We start from the raw sequence: 24958 nt of genomic DNA, 5'->3' as shown, positions 1-24958 counted from the left end.
GGAAGAGTCAGCTAGAAGTGGGATGGAAAGATTGACCTTTTGGAAGCAACTATTAGATAAGTTTATCTGTATGCTAAATTACACCCTTCAGAGCTTAACCAGGAACTATGTGGTGCTAGGTCTTTTTTAATGTAGCTCTTTACATGTAAATTTTACTTCAGTGAAAACTAATGGAAGTATGGCTATCAATTTCAGTCAGTCAGGATTTCACTTCTATACACTAGAGACATACAAATAAACAGTAACATAGACACTTAGGTGGCTGGGTTTGATTAATAGATTCATTATACAAAGAAGAAATATTCTTTCTTTTTCAATTAAGAAGTCATATGCAAAAACATACACATCCCTCAACTATCAGGTTAGTGGATTCCATGAATAGCAGGAGTATACCAATTTTCTAGACCATGGGAAGGAAGCATCAATATCTTCTATCACACCAAAGGAGTTTCATGTTAAATATAGTTACTACAGACAGTGCGTTTTAGTGGAGGAACTTGGGATTTCCTGACAGGAGATGGCACTAGCTCCCTAAGGACTCATTACTCCACTGGGAAATAGCCTGCATAAGTAACTAAGGCCCATACCACTTTAAAATTTAGGCTTCCACAGACCCTGTGATTTCAACTCTACCCATGGCTGGGAATGTAGAATGTCTACAGGCACTCACAGCAGCTGGACCTACAAGGTAAAGAACATAGTCATGAAATAAAAGAGCTCCCCTTCATATGCAGACTGATCAGCCCTGATTTAAAGTTTCAGCTTTTATTATTGTTTAATTTCTGAATTTCCACTGAAGAGGGATATATTTCAAAGACAAAAGTATGATGTATTATACAGGCATCTTTAGCAGCAAGAAAATGGCACTGAAGATAAATATTCAGAAGTAGCTTTAATACATATATATAGTGCTCAGGTTTGCTGCTAGATCATGGAATGTTTTTCTCTCATCATTAAAGCTTTTGAAATACACTCTAAAGGAAAGAAAGATGATCTACTTATAGATCAACAGAAGGCATGTGAAAAAGGTTGCTAACAATAATTTTTTTGCATATAAGTGAGAGCAATTGGCATCCCATCTGGAAAACTACACTACTCTGAGATAGAAAACTCCTGCCACTGGCAAGGTTTATGGTATTAATTTGTAATGGTGGATTTAGGGAAATGTACTAAACTAATGCTCATTTACTTGCATAATTATGTGTTTTCTACATAAAACGACAGGCTTTTACCTTGTCAATACTGGCACTGAGTTAATGGAAAACAGGACAAGGTGTGTGTACAAGTATGCCAGTGCCGATGAATGTCAAGCTCAGGTTACAGATTTGCTTCTTGCATTAACAACTGTACAATGTATCACCTAATGCATTACCCTTCAGACTCCTAAATCTGTTATTTTAAATATTTTCATTGCAGTTTAGCTTTGATTATTAATCTAAAAGGCAAAAAGTTAAACCGTATCTTATCTTCTTTGCCACTTGATATGTTAAACAGCCTTCATACCTTAAATCCACTTTAATAAGGCATGCAATTATTAAAGCATTACAGAATGGCCCCAGAGCACAAAAGCTCCATTAAATTTGCTTACATCTAATTACGTCTGCCTGAGGCAGGTGAGAAATTGACTCTGATAAGATCTTTCTTTTACCTGTAGCCAAAAAAATAAAAAGGAAAAATAACTCGGAGTGATTTTCTATCTAATTGCTATCTACAAGTATTTATGGTATTCGCTCTTCCAATGAATAGCCCACAAAGCACTCTTTGTGCACTAACCAGTGCATTTTAAGTTTTTTTAAGACTGTAGAATACAAAAGACAAGCTTATCTTGCTGCAGGCATGGCATGTCATCAATGATGTCTATTTGGGAAATAGTTTTATCTATTATTTAAATAATATATTTTCTTTAAAAAAATAATTCTGATGTGAAAAAACATGTTACATATGCTTTGTGGACTTCATTTTTTTCTACATAAGCAACAAACACATTCTATTTTATGAAAATATAACATAAATATATAAATATACTTTATATGGCCTGAAAACAGTTATTTTAGAAACCTTTTTTTTCCCCCAATTTAAAACCAAGTGTTTTGTAGTAGAAAACATGGTATTCAATTGCTTTATATTTGTAACTGACCTCCCAAAATTCAGGAAAATGTGAATAAATGACATTGCTTGTTACCTGTAAATGAATGAGGGCATGTGATACTTTTCTAATCATTCTAATCCTCCTCTCAGCCCTAGCAGATCCTACAGAAAAATAGAGTGATACTATCATAGTGACAATGTAAAATTAAGTCAGAAACTATACCAGATAAAGAGGAAGAAATAAATAAAATTTTTAAAAAGAATTAATTTTTAAAAATTAATTGAATCCATCCAGTCTAAAGGGATTATAATTCAAATCTTGGTTAACAATGAAGAAGAAATTACTTTATTATAAAGCATTCTTTGAGAGAAAGAGAGATTAGGTATTTGATGGGAAACTTGCCCAGGTAAACCAGACACTGGACTTCTAATAAAAGATTATGCAACACTAATTCTAACCATACATTTTTAACCACTGATGATGCCACTTCTGTGATACAAAACACTGTTTGCTACAGTGAAACACAAGTTTATAGTCAACTCCAAAAGAAAAGGTCCTTTGGTCAAATGTTATGCTTAAAATTTATTTGCTACTCCAAAATAGAAAACTGCATAGGGGCCTGAAATGAATATATTGTATTATTAACATGTTTCTCATGTGCTCATTTAGGCTTTTACAGCACATCATTCCATAAGCATTCTTAAAAAACTTCATTTGACCTTACCTTTACATTTAAGCAATAAACAGATAGGTTAACTTTCATATTGATTTGCTTCAAGTTTTATAACTTCATTTTATATACACCTGATAATAAAAAGACATTGATTTTCTGGTATTCTAAGCAACTACATTTTAAATATTAAAAAAAAAAATTAGAGGCAATGATGAATTATTTGTTTGCTCTTATGATTTACCAACTCCAAGTCTGCTGTTGCAGAAAATATTTTGGCCTCATAATTATATCTTGTTTGATATTAACTTGATGTATTTCTATTAAAACTTTCACGGTTGCTTTATAATATTGTCTAGTCACAAGCCTGTATCATCTATAAATGACAACACTGTGAACTATTGAATTATACATGCATCTTTACTGCAAATTAAAACAAAACCAGAACAAAAAAAATATGAGAGGAATTTAATGACTATGTTAGGAAGAACTGCTTTCCAGCTTTTCCATGTCCCCTTTAAGAATGAATTGCATCCTGGTAAATTAATTATTCAGACATCACTACTGGTATTGAGCCATTTTTTATAATTTTCTTGATATTAACATTTCATATCTTAAAACATGCAACAAAGGTTCTGTTTTCCTCTTTCAAGTTGTGGATTTGTCCATGGGAAATTTCAGTAGATAATACTGCTCAGAATCTCAATACATACCAAAAGCTGCCACTTTTATGATTATGGCTTGAACGTTAGATGATATCATTTCCTTAAGCAGTATTTCCTGGTTCCAATGCCAGAGGTAAGCTAAAGGCTGAAGATTAAGCCTTCTGCACCTTAAAAACAAACAAAAAAATTGGATAAAGCCAAGTATAATACTTTTACACAGTATTATTACTGTAAAATTAATGAAAATTTCTTTCTTTTCCTATCCTGAAATAATTTTTCTTCTATAATTTCAACTACAAACTTTACTACTCAGATATTTCCTTATAAACATTAAGTCTAATATATATTAAAAAAGAACTAAATAAAATTATTTTGAATATGATTCATCTTCATAAGATGCAACTCACTGAGCTAAACAGATCTGCACAGGAATGTAAGTAAAGCCATTGCAAAATGTGTTCCTAAACCTTTTGGGATACAAAGCAATTAACAACTTAGGAAGTCATCACTTTTGTGAACACAGCTAAGGACAAAGTTATGCTCTGTGATAAACGTGGCACATGTCACTAGTACAATATGCTGAATTTGTTGCTGTGACTTGGTTCAACAACCAAAGAAAAGAATCATTCAGGAAAATGTATACAGCTTGTGATACAAATTAACAACTTTTTACTGTAAAGTTAATAATTTGTTTTGATACATATCATATATAGACAGCATTTGATACACAGCTTTGATTGTTTATCAAATTAGAGAATCACTAATTTGCATTATTGATAGGTAATGTTTCTGTAAATTGTCAAGAACCATCAGCTGGTGATTAAATGTGTAAGGTCTCTGAAAAACTTAAACATTTAACTATGGGACTAGTTCAGACTCCTTAAGATTTACATTTATTTGTCAATTATCATGTTTTTCCTAATACATGGTCTTTCTCACATATATGGGCATTCCTCCTTATGTCAGATAGACCCACTAGTATGATTAGGAAGACTACATAGTTAAATGTATGCTTAATGTTGACATGTAAATGCATAGTTAGCACTCATATAATCTGACTGGTTTTCTTATTACTTTGATATGCTTTAACAGAGCACTAAGTTTTCTAATAGAACTATTTCTCAGTTCTGAATGTAAAGTAGTTACTTACGTGCCTAAATTCAGCTAAAAAATTAGCTGAATTAATTGGGATGGCTCATATGAAACAGCCTTATTGCAAGGGCTAAATCTACAGATCAATGTGAAGTATTTTACTTCACAAGCTCAGAAATAATCATGCCTGTTTGAAATACTGTGATTTCCTGTCAATCTCTTAGCTGCAGTAAAGATGTATAACAACCAGCAAAAGCGATCTTTTTTTTATCCTACTAACATGTGAGGCAATTATTAAAATGTGTAAGTATAAAGGAAAAGAAAGGAGTTATTTCTGACCGCAATTTATCTATGTAAACTTTAAAGAAAACAAATGTGCTCTGTAACTTGCTGATGTGAGCTGAGTTGGCATAGCATTAATTTCACCAATCTTACAGCTCATAAAGGATTCCAGATACTTGCTTTCATCATCAACAAATCATTAATGAAATAATGAAACTATAATTAATTTTTAACACAAGGTGGTTTTGCTTTTCATCAGATATATACAGTGAAAATCTTTTTTCAGATCAAATACTGGCCTACATAACAAACACAACTACCATTCTATAATGCTCTTTTTAAATTGAGACTCCTAAAAAAATCATGATTTATATAGACCTTTGCACACAATAGGAATGACAAATGGAAGCTCTTCATTAATAATAACAAATTTCAGATTTAAGGAATTAAGGGAAGATGTGCTTAGAGAGATTCTTTTCTATCTAATTCCTTATACAAGTCACAGGATGTTCCTCTATAGCAAAACAATGGTGAAAAACAGAGGGACTTGATCACAACACTGTAGTCATTGGAACTGAGTGAGCTTCCCGTTGAAATCAAAGAACTGAACCTACTCAACTATCTTCATACCAAATCTCTGAGTATTTTCAAGAGATGAAGAGAGATCTGAATAGCAGTCAAAAACCCTGGTATAGTTTCTACTAGATTTTTACTAATGAACACATTGTTTCAGGGGAGAAAAAAGGAAGAAAAATAAAAGAAAAAAAGATATACCGATATTAATGAATAGAATGCATTTGGTATCATAGAACATGAGAAATCGGGCGACTGTCTCTGCTTTAAATTTGAGTTAGAAAACAGACAAGTACTGTCCAGAATGTGTATTCTGATAAGAATTAGTATTTTCTTACACATCTTCCACTCGAACTCTCTGGTAGTCAGAAAGAATGGCTCCCACAGATACACCCTCTACTCCTTCTTTGTCCTGAAAAAAGACATGGAAAATCAATGACACAGTATATAATGCTTTAAGCTGCAGAGATTCAATATCTCTCTTTGCAGAATCAACCAAGAATAATTATTTTTTCTGTGTCCAATACACAGAACAGAATAGGCTGAAATGCAGTTCTGCCACAGAAGGGAGCAGCTCAGCTGACCTACTACATGGTTATTACTCTAATGCAGTCTACTTGACTCAAGTACCATGCTACAGAAGGAATAACCAAGGTAACTGAAAAGTGTGAGACATAACAGATTATCCTGAGGTTTTCCAGACATCTCGAAAATTCCTTCCAGCTTTTGCCTATAAGTGACAGGTTAGCTAGTCCACCTACAAATAATTATCAGCAACATACATCATACAATTAACTGAATTGCTAGCATTTTCCATGTACACAGCACAAGAGATTGTGAGATTACTCTTTTTATCTTAACACCAGAAAAAGAAAACTCACGGGAAACTTACTCAACATCATCTTTTAAAAATTCTGCTATAAAAAAAGCTTTTCCAAGACACATTTCCTCTGTTTCATTTAAATTACCTAAGCCAACAAATTGCACTTAATTTTTTCTTGTAAACCCACAGAGAATGTAAGATTTCTAAATGCACATAGTTCTAGTATTTTGTGAGATCTTGCATTTTAAAATTGCTTGAGTCCCAGTCAACATGCTGAACTTTGTCTAAATTTTGCTCCATCTAGACTTCGGTAAAACTTGTTTTCCTCTTTTAATCAAGGTCGATCATAACTTCACCCCATCATTTACTTTCTGGACTTGTTCCAAATCCTGTGAAGAAGTTTGCAGCAAGATTTCACAATAAATTTTTCAGTTATATACCTGTTGATGTATCCTGCCTCTGCCTTTCACTTTTGGCCTATTCTATGATCTCAGAAGTCCTGCTAAGCCTTGGCCAAGCAAGCTGAGTAGTGAAGTGCCCTTGACTGTATCAGCTGGATGGTGAAGCATTGCTGACTGCACCAGGAGTTTTTGCCTGGTAAAAACAATTCTGACAATCTAAAAAATACATCACTATTTAAATTATGTACTTCCCCATGTCATTAATGGATAGATCCATTAATATGAAGCTTAATGCCAAATCAAACAGTTTTCAAGTTGCTGCTTCTCACATATCCAGAAGTAATATAATATTATTTCTGCTTCCCTTTGAGCTTTCAGTGCAATGTTTCAAAGCTCTTTTTAGAATAAAGGTAAATCAGCGATACTTCAAGTTACTCAACTCACTCATCTACAATAACATTGCTTAAAAAGTAAACACAGTTGTACAAGCATAGTTTTCTTTAAATAAATTTGATTAACTGATTCATGAAGCCTTCTTGAATCTTCAAATATTTCAAAAGTGTAAGTTGCAGTCCTTAACATTCTTTTTAAAATGGTTAGAAAGTTGTGTAACAGTCTTGGAAAACATGACTGATGTTAACAAGATAAATACTGTTTGTTTTTATTTTTATGTAAAAATAATAACCACAGCAATTCCTTCAGAATGTCTGTCCTCTGTCACAATGTGCAGACATCAACCAATATGTCCAAAAATATTACCTATATTTTTGTTTATGTTATTAATTCATCACAGTTCTAAGTTACCAGAGGCAAAGTATGCCATCCGCTAAGTTCAGTAAGTAATGTTTTTGAAGTGTCTGATACAAACAAACAGAAGGGCATACAACTGCTGTCTCACAAGTAGATTAATCTCTGGGGCCACATAAATCCATAGATCATATGCAGTTTTCCACTTTCCTTCATTACAGAATTGTTGAATGGTTGAGTCAAAGGCCCATACAACCTGGCCTTGAACATTTCCAGTGATAGGGCATCCACAACTTTTCTGAGCAACCTGTTTAATAACACATGCATTTCTCTTACCTCATAATGAGATGATGTTCATTACCATCATAATATTTATTATAATGCATGGCAGATCTGTAGTTACTACTATATTTTCATTGTATATATTTGCACTATGTACATTCTTCTTTCTCTAACAATGGGAAATGAATAGGTGGATGAGAGATATTACAGAGTAATTATATCACAAACTTCAAAAAAAAGATGGTACCCTCAAATATGGAGTGAAATCTTATTTCCCAAATAGACAGATTTACAGAATCTCCTGTTCATCCATGAAGATGGCAACTGAGTTGCCCAATACATTTTTAACAAGCTCACAGAGCCATAAAAATATTTTTTATTCATTCTGTTTTTCAAGTTCTGACAAAATATATGCATCAGCAAAGATACTTGCTAAGAAAACTCCCTTAAATTAAAAAAAAAGTAAATGGAAGTAGAGATTTAAATGTTCTGTTCTTATCCAAACACAGTGCTTCTATACTAAAATGATCTATTGCACAAACCTACTTGTTTGGGATTTAAAAAATTCTAGTCATGAGTCCCAGGAAATTTCATAACCATCCTATGATAATGGAATTTTAAAATCCACAGAAGGTTACAGAACGTTTACTAACTAACTATTGAAACAATGGCCCAAACTTGAAACTAATGCATCAAGAAGATTTCTCATAGGTTTTGTTTTGAGGTTGTTTGGGTGTTTTTTACTATACAAATCTGTATCACATTGGATGTGCATGATTATGAATGTATTTATATATAGGTACACAAGAAAACACAAATATGTACACATGTATGCAATATATCTTGATGTTAGTAATGCAAATACAAGGCTATTATTGGCTGCTTGCTTACAACTTATGTTAAATCTGATTTAAATAATAACATAGGAGATTGCAGTTCTTCTGGTTTATTTCCTTTGATAATACATAAGTTTTAATTGTCTTTTGAAATGGCAGTATATGATGTCATTTTGCAGTTGTGGTTAGCATTTGTGTTTAAAAAATTCTCATGGGTATTTATTTATTGCCATCTCTTTTCATTCAGTTCTTCTCATGGTGAACAGCAAATATAAACTTTCATCACTGTCCAGACAATAGCTTCCATGAGGAGAAACACCCACATACTTAATATATGCTTTGAAATGGGAGAGCTAGTTAATATACTTAAATTCAGTGAAATGGAATGAATTCAATCCCCCTATTTTGTCCAGTTCAACAAATGAATGCTGGAGTGGCACAAATTCAAGAAATAAGATTTGAAAGGAAGAAGGATGGAGCATGAGGTAGAACAGAAAAAAACTGGTCTCATAACCTTCTAAACTCCTCAGCTGGACAAAGCTTACATAAAGCCTTGTCCCACAGTATATTCTGCTCAGCAGTTGAAGCATGCAAAGAGTACTAACTAAAAGCTACTGCTTCCCTGGACTTACTCTTTGGTATTGAAAGAGTTATTGGACACTTTGCAAACAGACAGCATTTTGTTTGACTAAGAGTTGATCATGGTTAGCAGAGAATCCATCCCAGAATCAATAGTGCCATCACTTTTAATGTGGAATCTGATCAGGTTTGGTACCATTAAAAGCATGTTCACAAAACTGCACTCAGCAAGGGTAAACCAAGCGGACATCTGCAGGTAAATATCAGGGATCTGCACAGAACTCAAAAGCTGAGCAAGTGAATTTGGGAAAATTCAGAAGGAAAGATGTTACATGCTGTATCATATAAAAAGTAACAGATAACAGAAAAAGCATCTGAGGAAAGTTAATATGAAAAGGTGTTTTTTTCTTAGGTTGATTGGATTTTTTAATTATTATTTTAAAAAGCATCATATACAGTTAATTTAAGAGATGATTTACCGATATTAAACTTTACTAATATGTTTCTAGTGCAATAGGCTACTCTAAAGTAAAAATAAACTGCTCTCTGGAATATTTAGATAATTCAGAAAGCACTTATACTCAGTACAATGTCCTCTGTCACAAAGTATTACAACACAAAACATGCAATGTGCATATAAGTCCAGATTCCAAACACAAATGTACACAGATGCTAACAAAGTTTGATTTTCCATATGACATTTTAGAACTTATTTTTCCCCCTTAGAGCTATGAAAAGTACTCATTTCAAAAGGCAGGTAGAAAAATAAACTTTTTAAAAGCAACTAAATAAGACAATTTTAGTAGGTTTTTTTTAATGTACCTAAGATTATTATTAGCTATGTTTTAACAGTAAGTGAAATTTCACAATTATAATTGTGTATATTTTGTCATAACAGTTAATTTTTTCCTGTTCAGAGGACAAGACAATAATCTTCATAAACAATTGTGTTAGAGCAGCTAATTGATCTTTGAAACTGTAACTGTACTAAAATGCACAATTTATGTTTAAGGTATCCTAGTTTTAAAGTTATTTATTATTTTAAACAGTTTAATTAAAAACAAAATTCAAAATTGCTGCTCTTTGTGTATTATGAATTACTGTTGGCTGCATTTCCCATCAGGAAATAGTACGAAAAATTTAATAGTTTTGTCAAAGCTCCAAAACATCACTGCTGTTTTTAAAGTGCCTCTCTTACATCCAGTGTACAATTCTAACATACAGCTTCACAGCTAAAGTGAAAGATAAACAGATTAATTTACACTAGCACACTGTTATTTTAATTTTGCTTTTTTTTTTCAATTAATGATTGTAACAGTAATCGGAGGAAATTATTGCATATGCATTGTAGCATTGGAATTGGTAGAAGTATTCTACTAGTAAGTAAAAAATTTATTCCAGTGGTATCAGTACAGAGGTTTTCTATAATTTCATATTTTAATGTCTTTACCTGACTCTGTCAGAGTTCAGCAAAAAGAAAATTAGTGCTAATGTTTTCAATTTAATTAGTATATTACATGCACTGTAACTATTAGTGGAAAATGTTATATTAATGAATGTAAAAGTTAGCTGTAAATTACCTCAGAATTATTATCAATTTCCCAAGTTACTGCTCCTTAAGATAACCCTCTCCCTATGGTCCTTCCGGTAATTTTTCTTTGCCTGATAAACATGATGATTAAACAGCACATAGTGCAAACCTTTGATACTTTTTAAATTAAATCCATGCCCAGCCTAAGGGCTGTGTCTGATTTCAACTAAATTTGTCAGTTAATCAGATAAAAAATTATCAGCAACTCAAAGAAACAGCAGCCTTAGGCTTCATCAGTGCCAGAGAAAGCTGAACAAAATAAGACATACAGACAATATCACATTATGAGTAAAGGTTACTGCTAAGCATATCACCGCACAGCACTATTCACCACCTTAATAATGTCTATCTTAAATGAAATATTGCATACAACAGCCAAAATATTAACAAAGAAAAATGAAGTGCTAGACCTGTGCCTATGTCTATTCATGTGTATTGCAAGAAATTTTGAGCACTGCCATTCAGAAAAATGCAGAATATGTCTAAAAATTTACTTTGTAGAACAGATCTTTGTAAGAAAAAGAAGTATAAACATCTGAAGAATGGTTAAACTACATTCAAATTTTTACGTGTGCTTCACAGCTTTACCACAATAGAGTTCATTTTTTATGACCCAGATATACAGTCTCTAAATGAATTTTCTTTCCAATTAATATCCTTCTTAAAGCTTGTATGAATAACTGAAAACCGTTATCCATACTTAAATTAATGTTTAAGGTTATTTGTGCCTACAAAGCGATTACCATACAGTAGCAAAACTTCAAATTAAGCACAACATATTTGCAGGTGAGTGACTGACAATATATACCTTAGTAACAGGACTTTTAGGCTTCTACCGTTGAGTGGAAAATTCTTAAATATGAGCTTTGCCTTATAATTTCTGAAGCATTCTAAGATCAATGATTATAGTGATACCAAACAGAGTATGTGATTTTTTTCTAAGCTTTGATATGTCTGTCTGATGCAGCTCCAAGTAATCAAACACAGTATGGAAATATTCCTGAGACATAAGGATATACTATCTCTAATGTCAGATTGAAAACCCACTATTTGGTAAGGCTCTGAAGACTCGCTACAAATCACACAGATCATCTTAGTGATCGCAGATCACTATACATCATCTGGGACTTTCTTGTCTTCCACACAGGGACCTCAAAACACATATATCTCATGCCTTCATTCCTTAGGAAGAAGTAGCTCCAAAACCAGGTGGGAATTAACATAATGTGGATTTACATGAAATCCATGTGTGAACACTCTCATTATTATAAGTTCAGAAGTCTTCACTGGCCTTATCTCAACTTGCTTTAGAAGTAAATTACTGAATAATGGTATCTATACAAGGCAATAATACTATATAACTAATCTATTTCAAGAGCTAATTAGATATATTTTTACAAATTCCCTTCATAGGACATAGGCGCCCTACCACCCACCTTTAAGCAAAACTGATGGCCTAACTGCCAGAGTTTTACAAACGCAATTACTGAAACACTGCACACTCACCACACACACACCCACCCACCCACCACCTATTAATTCAGTGTAGGGGCAGCTTCAGTGTCTGGTTGCAATCTCACAACAACCACATTTAATTAGGACATGGTCCTCTTCCTACCTAGAAGTGCCACATGTTCAGGGTGATGGTGCAGGCATACATTTGTTCACACATAACCACTTACACACACCATAGCAAAGGAAAAAGGAAGAGCAAAACAGACAGAAATACCACTCTCAAAGTCTAATATCAAACAGAAGGGTATTGAAAAGGCTAGAATTACATTCTAAACAGGAGAAACGGAAAACCAGGAAAAATCTTCCACTACAGCCACATACCACACCATAAATGCAAGTTTTCCTGATATACTGATTCTCCATTTAGCTGCATTTACAAAGTGAACGATTAGTCTTATTAATTAGAAATCATTCATTAATTAATTCATTCTTTTCTTTATATATTAACTATTTTCACAGAATTCAATAAACTTGCTACATCACTTTAGATCCCACACTATTTCACAATTTTTTTAAAAATTATTTAATTTAGATTAATTGATTTATTTTTGCAATTAAAAAAGTGTCATACTAAACCCATTAGGCATTTGGTAAAATCTAATATAGCTAGACATATTTATCAAAAAACATAGAATACTAAAATAAAAATTAACAGACATCCACTATTTTAAAGGCTACCTAAGAGTTTTCTACAGAACTGGCCTTTTTTTCTTTAAACCTATTAACTGAGTAACTGTTAACTGAGGCCTACATTTCAGCCACAGGGTTACAAAGACTTTGACAACGAAGCAAAAGTCTACAGCTGAACAATTTTTTTTTTTAATTGCATTTTGTGCAGAGAATTGGTTTCAAATAAATGTCTGCTTCACCTTTGGGACTTCCAACTCTTAAATATTCAAATAATTACAGAGCAAACTTGCCTGCAGACACTCCTTTCAGGAAATCTTATTTACAAAATCACCTCCACAAAGACTGATTATTTAATTTAATAGCCAAAATTAACCTGAACAGTCAACTCCAGATTGAATAAATGACATTACTTTAGAACAACAAGATGCCAGTGAACAACTACAAAACAGCCAAGTAATCATGCATGTTTCTGTTCTGATGCTATACTGAATATTTTAAGTGCTTGTGATTTTATGTGTAACTATTTTGCAATCAAGAGCAGTTATACTCATTCAGAATTGGTAGTTCAAATCTGTGATTGGATTTAAAAGCTAGGATTTTAACCTACCAACATGTATAAATGCTTCAGAATGAAAAAAAATAATAGTATTTGTGTTATGAAGGCAGGTACTGGCCTATATTATTATGTCACAAATCAATGTCTTGCTGAAAACAAACCACTTACTAAATCAAGAGAAGGGTCAAAGGAATGTTAGTTTGTATGTTTCTAGTTAAGAGAAGTCCCATGGTTTAGATAATGAAACTCAGTTCACTTGCATCATACTCTGACCTCAGAGAGGCAGAATTAAATTTTTTTATTTCTTTTTTTAAATAGTATCTTTAACAAACTGTAAGAGCCAAAAGCGTGATGTAACCTAAATTTTTGAATATAGACACAAGGTCTTTTTCCCTTGCTTTGACCACACGGCCTCCATGCAGACCAACTTCTAGCTGCTAATGGCAAGGTACCCCTCCACAGTGAAGACCAACAAGACCTGGATCCAGTACAGCACCTACAAAACTGAACAGACTCTCTTGCTCAGGTTATCTGAGGCATACACCATGGTTTGGGTCATTCAAGTCATTAACAGACTTCCACTAAGGGAAGTTACTCTAGGAAAATCCCATTCAAGAATTGTCTAGTCTCATTTGTTTCTATATGAGTATTTTCAAAGCAGTGTTATTTAATGAAGTATTTCAGAAGACATGTTGGCAAATACTGAGGCATCCAAGTAACTTGATTCTTGTTAGTAATTCTGCAAGCAAACAGTCCTTTTTGAGAAAGTAAAGCTGAAGGCATGATGTGATTCCTTTTTTAGTTTTTTTACCGCATGCAACAGCACAAGTCTCAGAACTATGGAAGAAAAACATGTCTTAAATGAAAATGAGCTATTTTATCCATTAGAACCAAATCTTCTTCTCTCCCTTATGTTTTCTTGCAAACAAATTTGAAAAAAAAACCATTTTTATTTTTCCAAAATTAACTCTTAGATGTCACAATGCAACAGCAAGGGTAGTTACCTGCTTATTTTTACACGTTCTAAATCATGTAAGAATTTTCAGTTAAATAAGTCAATTTCACTTACACTAACAATTCTGGTAAGTAGATATTGTTTATATACATTTAGATAATTAATTCTCCCATATACTACATCTTTCAAAACTGCATTTCATAACTTTGAAATCTGCATAATGTGCACTGATATACACACACAATCACACTCTCACACATACATGCATTCTCACATGGCCAGTGATCTCTCTTTACTTTAAAAGGAAAAATACTTTCAAAAGGACATTTTGCTTACACTCTTCTTATGACTTCAACTCCAAAGAACTGTACAAATCTTTACCATTTAGAGAATATCTTTTCATAGTACTGAATGTTCAGTCCTTGCAGTGTCCAGTATTTGTAGAAAAGAGCTCCTGAAAGTATTTATAAATCAGTCTCTCCACCAATATTTTACTGTCAAATTAAGCTTTTCAGCAACTACCCTTGTACAAATGACACCTGCAGCATACTGTGCTGGAGTAAAACATCACATTCTGTAAGAAAAAGTAAATTTTCATTTAAGGTAGATCAAGATATAAAATTATTCAATGTAATATTTGAACAAGTCATGCAAACACAGTCCCAAATGTTATTACCACTTACCTGAAATATCAATCACATTCAGTAATCTGAAGTACTTGAATAAAAAGTATATATTATAAAAGGCATGAAAAACAATGCTTCAACCTAAAAGTTCCTTGATGAAAAAGCAGACATTTTATCAGAAAGTCTGCATACTGTTAACTTAGACCCTTACAAACAGCTAATTCACATCTACCTGTATGCTGAGTCATGTCTAACATGAATATAATTTATAACTAATTTATGTGAATATGCAAAAGATTTGTAATCATTCCTGAACTGTCACAAAACATATAAAACTGAAGTACATGTAGAGTAATTAAGTGAATAATGAATTCAAAAATTTTAACTGTTGACAGACAAATTAAAAACCCTGAGGCTTTCACAGGTTTTTTAGTTTAAAATGGTATCTTCTCTTAAAGTGCCAAAGTCTTTTTTTACTATCGAACAAGTATTATGGCAAATATTATTATAGTGACATGAGTTATTGGAATGTGAAATTACCTGATAATGAATGTTTGAGAAGAAAGGCATGGTTGAGGAGGTAAGATTTACTACATTTCATTTGGTATTACTGTAATGGGAAACTGTAGGCCACTATGGTCAAACAAACGTCAGTTGGCAAGAAAGGTGTACCATTTTCACCTGAAAATTTACCGCAAGAAACAATGTCACTTGTTCTGCTATATGTACACATTTGTTGGTAAATTGTGTCCCTCTAAAAATTTCTTCAGAATTTTATACACCCATTTTCAAACTAGTAAATCATTATGCTGCTATTACTTCTATGAGCAAATAATCTTGGCAAGGACTCTAAGTACACAAAAACTCACACAAGACCTCTAATAAATACTGCAAATTTTAATTTTTCCCAACGACAACATGTTTTAGACAAACTCTCTCAGAAATATTCTTATTATCTGCACTGCCAATAATCCTCTCCTCTGATCTTATAATCACTCCTCCTTACATAAAAGCAGAACACAGGATTTTCAAAAACAGGAGGAAAACAGTCTATTGAAAACACAAGTCCAAAAGAAAAGCCTTTTACTTTTTGTACTTGAAACAGAAACCTCATGAACCCTCCTTTAATCTTGACCAAGTCACCAGGGTTTGGAAATGATTTAAAACTGTTAGGAATCTCAACAATGCAATACCTGATATTTGTTTCATCAAATTAAGTTGGTATGATAAGGCTCTTTATCTTTCTTTTGCTTAAATAACATTGATTCTAGAAATTATATGAAAAAGAAAACAGTGAATAAAACTGAATTTAATGAAGGTATATTCATGGCTTTCAAATTTTTCTATAGCCTTTACAAATTTAAAGCAATCCTGATAAAATATTCTTTAAAACCCAACCCCCTCACTTTCTACATTGATATACATTTTTGTCTAATTTTTGGAAGTGATCCGCTTAAAATTTAAGTATTGACACAATAATTACTCTTTCAACACTACAGTGTCTACACTGCACTTCCCATAATAAGAATTTATTGAGAATTTAAACTTCTTGAGCAAAACAAAGAGAATTCTGCACAAACATAGTGTTACTTTATGCTACTCATCTATTACATCATTTACTTTTATTGATGAAAAAAATGCAACTTTCAATAACATCTTTCCCAGATTGCAGAGGAGCACAAAATGCCACACTATGACTTTCAGGTTTGATTCTCTTTTTTGTGTTTGAAAAAAAGACAAGGTCGCCAAGCATTACTAAAATGACAGCAATGATTCCAAGTCTTAAGAGAAACATTCCAAAACAGTATCAAATTATGCTGACAAACATAGCAGTATAAAATGGGAATTCAGAGGAAATGTGGACCTACTGTACTGAGTGTAACAGTCTTGCAGGATACATAAGATACTCCTTAATATTTTTAGTACCAGAACAAAACATTTTGAACCAAGATAAAATCCCTAAATCATCAATGTTAATATCACTCTGTGAAAAATAATATCATATGACTAGAACAGACCATCCCTTTGGGGAAAAATATAATGTTCAAGTGGATTGTTCTTTTAGTAGTGTAATGGAAAGGCATTCCACCTAGTCCCAGAAGAAAAATCAAAATATGCATTTAAATGGAAATACTATGCAATGGATAGGACAAAATAAAAGCCTCAGAACTGTAAGGAGCTATATGTAAACACAGGAAGCTACATATATGAAATTCTACTTATATATATTTATTTAATTCTATACATATATATTTATGCATATAATTTTAAATTTTAAAAGCTAAGTTTCTAGCTCTAGGCTTATCTCTCAAATATCAAGATGCAGTCACATCATATATTCTGGTTTTGGTCACAATTGCAAATAATATATACAACTCAGCTCTATGCAAGAAGTTGTGAGTATTCTTTTTTAATTTTCTGCACATTTTGTGCCAGACCATATTCTAAACAGCTTTTACAAAGTGATAATGTTTCACTGACAGTGTTTTGTGTACTTCACATAAAATTAAATCTCAGACAAACCTTGAGAAAAAGAAAGCAGAAAGCTAAGCAATACAGCATGTTGCTCTTTTTGACCCACAAACGATTATCAGTTATTTTAGAAGTTATGACAGTTTTCTCAAGTCCTTAAGGAGTCTGACACCATTGGTATAGCTTTTAACACTGCATTTATGTTTATATCACAATACAATAAAACAGCAGGAATAGTGTTCAAATTACTTGGGTATTGGATGGTTTATTGAAAATAACAGTATTACCATAACATTAAAAAAATTCTTTGAATGTGCTAAGTAATCACTGCTATCCATGCTGCATGTGAATTATGAGATAAATTTTGGAAGGCATCACCAATTGCAAAGACTACTAGGTCTGTCTCTCTGATGGAAGACTCCATGCATGAACAATAAATTCTATTCAAACTGAATAACCAGTAGTATATCAATACTTCAAAAATTGTTGTGAAACTACTACTATGCAAATTATTTGTTTTTCCAATAGAGAAGACTTCATCATCAGAGCTAATATTTACTGTTCTTTTTCAGGTAAAAACAAAAAAGCAGAACGTAAACAACACAACCACTCTTCTCTCCATCCTTTCCCTGCATATTGCTACACAAACCACAGTACAAATGGCACAGTACTTAATTTATCTAACTGTATTAGTAATGATTTTATCACGATTTTTTCAAAATATTAAGAGCTACATTTTCTTATACTCAGCCTTCATTTACTCCTTGGTTATTAATCAAGCTCAATTCAACATCACTGGGGTTTTTATAAGAAAGGAAAAGAGAGTTAATTTTTTAAAATGTCTTGATATTTTGTAGTACTTAATGCTAGAAATACAAGGCTAAATAATGTTAACCCTCTCAGACAAATTTGAAACCAGCTACATTCAAACTTGGGCAAACTTATTCACCATTTCCTAACCAAGAACTTCCATTATTTTCAATGGCAAAGAACGGTTTAGCAACATTGGTAACCAGTGATAAGGTTTTGGAGAAGCACTACTACCAACCCAGTCCCTCATATCAGAGGAACCTCATCTAATGAGATGCCTTGTAAAGGTTTCCAAAAGAGAAATTTGAGATTTTGTATTCAGTATCACAGGCAATCACACTATGAGTACAAGCTTGGCAGGTAAAACAGTAATATTAAAAATCCATTTTCCATTGAAAGAGGATTCTTATCCATAGACACTTCTAACCCTTCTGCCTTAGAGACTTTGCAAGTGCCCTATTAGAAAGATTAAATGGATGCTTAGGAAAATTCATCGAAGATAGCACATACTGCAATTATGCCCAATGCATGAAGAAACAAAAGACAATTTCTAAAACTAGACATAGTTAGATTTATATATAATTATATATAGTGACATGTAATCACTATATACACTTTGAAAAAAACAAAATAGAACAAGATATTAATCCATTGTAAAAGACTGCAGCAAACGAAAGCAAATTAAAAGTGAAGGGCCTACTGTTTTTAAATTATGTTCACTTTTAAGTTTACCCAGAATATCTATTTCAAAGCAAATATTCCAACTCCTAATGACCTGCCTTCATGAAGTGTACATGCCTGGAACAATGACAGCTAAGAAATACTTTGCAACTTCTACTGAGACTTGAAACTCAGTCTGAATTCTACTTTAAGAGAAACCTATATAAATTGCAACATCGGCAACCACTAACTGATATGACTGCTGTTTCTTTTTCCTCTCTGGGCTTTTTTTTCCCTTTAATCTCTTATGCAGTCTTCTCTCCTTTTGCATAGAAATGGAATAAAAAAGTACTTGAGTACTTCAAGAAAACTAAATTTCAACAATGTAGAGGCAGGGATATCCCTGCCTTTTTTCATAGTTTGCCCTGAATTTTCAATAGCTTTCAACAGTATGTAATTTTATTTCTAATAAATATAATTTAAAATACAGTATAAAAAATTGATTTTAAAATTTCTTGCAATTATGGAAAAGGCATTTACTCAACAAAAGCTCTCAGTCAAACTCCTACGTTGTTTACTGCTTTTTCAATGGCAATTTTTAGATATTTCTGTTCAGAAAGGGACCATTCTGCAATCTAATCAACTGGAATGATACACACACAAAACATTACTTGGTAATTTCCACATTTGAGTCCAATACCTAAAAATCAGTCTGTAAAGCAGTTGCAAACACTAGATATCATCCTCCTCTCTATCATACTTAATGTCTATTAAAATGCAGTATTTTAAGGTACCAAATTTTCACCATGAAGACTTCCTGTTCTGAGCAGTTTACGAAAGATATAATCAGAAATAGCCATTTTTTTCTACAAATTTAGGCATATTCACAGAAACTACAGAACACCTGGGGAAAAGGAACATGTCTCCAAGCATCTAACAATTAGTGAGTTTTTTTTTAAGAGGGTACCTCAACACAGGTGTTCATGCACTTGGAAAGGACTTACCTTGGTCTCCTGTCTTCATTATGTGGTTATACTCAAAAAAAGCCAGCTCCTCCACAAACTGACGTGGAAATTAAAGGCACCCTGTAATACTTGCTAAAAGAACACCTAAGCTCTACTTTAAACACAGTGGCAAGCATGGCCAGGGATTAACATCCCAGCCTCTCTGAGAACCACTGGCACTGCTCTTGTGTGAGAGCAGGGAACAGAGTACTTTGTCTCTTCTATCAGTCTTGATGCACACAGGAAGGAATCTCCTTTTACTTTTGATTACCAGTAGACACAATCTCAGCTCACTGTACAGTCTATGCCTAATCCCCTGTCTTTCCAGTATAATAATGAATACATACTCTACTGTAATTGATTATGCAAGCAGAGATGTGCTCAGGTTATACAATAATAATACAAACTGTTATAAGTAAGAAATTTGAAAAATACTTGTAATGTAAACACCTAAGAACAAATATAAGTAGAATTCCAAAATGTGCAATTCATCACTGCACTTTTGCCTTCAACTTCCAGCAGGCTACCTCAGCTATCAACACTACCTTAAAACATTGCTGTAAAATACAGGATGCAAAGATGAGAAAACACAGTAACTTCACTTATAAGAAATCTTAGCTTGTTTCGAATTAGGGGCAAGAACACAAATAAAGCTAATAGGCAGAAGAAGCTGATGTTATCATTTTATGATTCTGTGATTATCATTATTACTTGGTGATAGTAACACAGTAGCACTTCAAGGCTAAAATGCACCTGAGATTTTCCAACACAATTGTTTTTCATTAGAAATGCCAGTGCATTAAAGCCTAAGTGTTCTATAAGAAGCAGTTCGTTTTGGCCAGTTCCCAGTTAAGACAGGAGACTTCTTGCTAGGTTGCTGTCGGTTTACTTAACAGGCTCCACCAGAGTCTGCATTTGTATGGTCCACAGCCTGCAAGACAGTTACCCAGGCAAAATGTTGTGAACTTAGGAACAGACTTTCCCTATCTGTTTGGTCCCAAACTGACAACATGGTTCTCCCATGTCCAGCCTGAGGACAGGATTCAGAAAAAGTAGCACAAAACACACAAAGCCATTTTCTCACAAGAATAACCTGTTCAAGTTCAGGAAGACAGAAAAAAAATCCCAATTTTCTGATTTCATTTGTCTCACAGGAAATTTCAGTATCTAATTTTTCTCCATTCTCACCAAAAATCTTTGGAAATCTTTTTCCTACATAATGGAGATTCTGCACTCCAATCAGTTAACTGCAAACCAGTTTCACAACAAAGCATTAATATGACACTTTCTACAAAAATGCTTGGCCAAAGCCTGAAAATCTCATTAAGGTTTTACATTTAAAAATGACATTTGAGATGATCTATTCTCACACAAGTATTCTAGACAAATGTGATCCAACTTTTCAATTTTAAACAGGTTTGATGCTTCTGAAACAAAATACACTATTACTTATACCAGAAACAAGACAAGTATGAAACAGGTACTAAGACATCACATTCATGTAAAGTCTAACTTACCCTAAACCCAGGTAAAGCTCTAAGTGGAAAGCCTTCAGGAAATGCCAATATACAGAAGCAACACCACCCCAATCTGGGTTGACAAGACCACACTTTAGGCAATATTACTACAAGGTAGAGAGAATTTGTGTAGCAGAAAGAAAGGGCAGCTTGAGGATCCTCCTTGAGGAAGAAATGTAAAAGGATTTTTAGGAGATTGGAAGTAACAAAAAGGAAAGCCAGATGATAATGTGCCAAAGACATGGAAAAAAAGGAAACCAAAAATATCAACACAGAAATAGCAAAATCAAAAGAGAAATACATAGCAAAGTAAAACTTCACAGGATTTTTCTGTCAAGGAGCAACAATTAAAAAATTAGAGAAGAAAACATCTGGTAGGAAATATTAATATAAAAAAATTTATGGAATTCCCCGAACATGTAATGTTATCCTAAAATCTGCTCCATCTTGCTTTATTTTATTAGCTTGCATAAATCGGAAATGTAATTTCAATCTTCTGAAGTTCTGACATCTCATATTTTCAACAGAGCTGTAGCATTAACTTGCTCTCAGAGAGGCAGTCCCCTTAAAATCTGAAAGTAAATGTGTGTCTAAATATGGGAGAGAGGAGTATTTATTTTTATTTCTTCCAATTGGGTGAAAGTGAGGTTTTCTTTTCTCCGGGAAGATGTGTCCTTAGTCACCATAAGAGTACGAAAAAGGGAACCTGAACACAAAGGTGTGGTGAAGAAAGGAGACAGGTTGGCAGGCTCACAATACTTTAGAGAATAAAAAACAAAATCCAGCTTGTTTAGGTGATACCAGAAGATTAAATGCAGGCAAATGTTTAACAATGGAGTGAGAATGTAAGGACAGGCATTTCAAAGTAGGAATAGAGAAAAATATGCAGAAAAAAATAATATCAGGAAAAGGTGTAGACCAGAAAACACTGAGAAGAAATATCAGGAACCCTGCCAAAACAGAAAACTGTCAACTTAATTGATCTTGAACCTATTCCAAAGGCAGAGAAGAGTGGATGATGTAAAGCCATTACTGAGTAAGAAGGAAGAAGAGATGTATGTTAATATTTTACCCTCCTCTTCCAAATTTTAATAGCCTCCAAAGTATGCATGACTTTTTAAAACTCCAACATTTCTCATAGTTCTTCTATTCCCATCCTAGTCACAAGCAAATATTGAAGAAAAATAAATCCAAGAAAATGCAAAAAATTTGAACTTAACCACTGTTCATCTGGTCAGCTCTTTTTTTCCTTTTTTATAGGGACATATAAAGAATACAAAACATTAGTTCAGTATTACAGTACAATCCCAAAAATATTTTGAGGTGTATTATTACTGTATGTGCTGTTTTAATAGGAAATGGATAGCAAGAAAGATAAAATCACTTATATAGAGCATCAAGGATCCCTTAGGTACCTTGTCTGCATAAAGCTATCTGCATTTTCTTTACAATTCAGATTCCACATCTTTAAAAGCGTGTACCAGAGTAAGCTGAATATTAAGTTTTCTGGCATTGTCAATATGTAGCTGCATCACAGATAAGACAATGTCTGTCTTCCTTTATCATCCCTTCTCACTCATTCCTCAACTGCAGACTGATTGTTATGGTATTCTCCAAGACTAAGAACAACCTGATTATTTAAATGTAGAAGACAATTTTGCTTGAATCAGAATTTCCCAAATTGTGTGTAGCCTAAACCAAAAAAAGCATCTGCAGAATGCTTTATTGTTAAAAGGTACATTAATTTTATCTTGTGAGTTCTCAGTCATATGCAGCTTCTCTAATTGAGATGCTACAATTATTTACTATGGTGTTTTTTTTTTTAACACTGAAATTGAAGTTTCAGAGGAGTGAGGTGTCTAAAATTGCCAATAGTATTTATCATGACCTGTGCCCTTGGTATAAGTGAGTATGGACTGCAGTGAAAAGATCGGAGGAAAAGGAAAATAGCTATTTAATAAGAGTAGAAATATTTTCTTAATCAAAGAATCTACTAGCCAAGTCACAGTCTCTGAGTCTAGACTCACACAAACTGAGTAATACAAAAAGACAGTTTAAAGAGAAAAACCCCAAAACAGCCAGACAGGGACAAGGACATTAGAAATTGCAAAAGTTCAGAGGATTCACATTCATCAAGGTTTCAGTCCCTTTCCAGTTCTCAGAGTAGAGATTTGCACAATGGGCAAACCGCTGACTTAGCCATTTCAAAGTAAATATGGTCCTCCCACAAATACTTTTGTCTCTTTTAGCAGATGCAAAATATTTGTATTAGTCTTTCAACCTGAATTGCTATTTTATTGACAAATGTCATTTTTTCAAATGAGAATTTTCCATGGTCTCAAATGTTTTAAACCAGTGCCTTCTGTTTACACTGCATATTATCACACTGTTCCACTGTAATTGTATACTTGGGAGAAAGAGGTCAAGGATCCTAACGTCACTTCAACTAGGTATCAAAATAACATGAGACTTGCAAGTGTGGCCTCAGTCAAGAGTTTGTAACAAGACACAATTAACAAATTAAGTTGAATGTACTTCATGTTTTGAATGTCCGTACAAACAACAGTGCAACATCCTGTCAAACAGACCCAGCACTGACACATAACCAAAGTGACCAAAGAGATGGACGAGTCCTACACTTCATTGGAATAAGAAGTTAGGCATTAGAGACCACCCTTGCCTCATACAGATACAATCACTCAACTAAGGAAATGAAAACTTGTATTCTAATTCAGCGTCCACTGAACCTTTCCTGTACAAAGAAGAAACAAAAAGCTTGAGGAGAAAACTAAATCTGGACGCATTCTGTGAGCTTTCAGTTTAAGTGGAAAACTGTAAATGATAATAATTTCCACCCAAAAGGAATCAAGACAACTTAAAACCTAACGATCAGCTACAAGAAAAACCTCTATGTAAGAAAGTCTCAGTTCTTCAATAGAAGTTTTTAAATAGCTTTTTTAAAAAATGCAATAAAGGCATAATATATGTATAAAAAATGAAAACATGACTGCTACATTATCAGAAAACTGCAATTTAGATGAAAGAGAGAACGGAGAGCAGGATGAGAAGAAACTTTCCTTTGCAATCTTAAATCACTTAAATACAATTTATTCACTTCTTCAGTTAAGGTATTTTACAAACAGGCTGTAATTGTTTTATCCTCTTAGCACATCATGTAGCTCACAGAGTGTTAAGTGGAGCAGAGAAAAAATGTTGACAGACTTTAGAAGTAAGGGAAAGGAAACTACCCAGGAACGAGGAGTTGAACAATGCTTGCCACATATCAGCATGCCTGTCCAGTGACTGAAAATAAGCCTGGAAGCAAGAAAGCTCCTGCTTTTGAATTTCCTATATATTAAAGTATCTTATTACTATTTTTAACATGATATATTGCTTTGATGAAATACAGAAGTCTAATTATCTGCAACTTCTACTATGAATTTAATATTATATATACTCAAACCATTTTCTGGAGCAACTATCTTTTACTAGAGTGTCGAGACTAACCACATAACATGAAATTGGATGCTTTAGCAAAACAGCATGGGTCATGAAGCTCTCAAAACAATTAAAATAGACATGG

The 24958-nt window shown here is 33.2% G+C and overlaps 1 protein-coding gene across 4 annotated transcripts in view; it reads right to left on the bottom strand.

Moving 5' to 3' along the window:
* Positions 1-24958, bottom strand: part of DPH6 (diphthamine biosynthesis 6) — a 213539-nt gene that overhangs the window by 167995 nt on the left and 20586 nt on the right. For all 4 annotated transcript variants that reach the window (XM_077180383.1, XM_077180385.1, XM_054635745.2 and 1 more), the window contains exons 4-5: positions 5710-5783; positions 3473-3591 (exon numbers count right to left, since the gene is read on the bottom strand). In XM_077180383.1, coding sequence (XP_077036498.1) covers positions 3473-3591; positions 5710-5783 — 193 coding nt within the window. The remainder of the gene's footprint in view (positions 1-3472; positions 3592-5709; positions 5784-24958) is intronic.

Source organism: Agelaius phoeniceus, chromosome 6 (assembly GCF_051311805.1).
Source record: "Agelaius phoeniceus isolate bAgePho1 chromosome 6, bAgePho1.hap1, whole genome shotgun sequence".
NCBI classification, from domain to species: Eukaryota; Metazoa; Chordata; class Aves; order Passeriformes; family Icteridae; genus Agelaius; species Agelaius phoeniceus.
The sequence above is the reverse complement of the archived record's forward strand: the minus strand, read 5'-3'. Positions and strand labels throughout refer to the sequence as shown.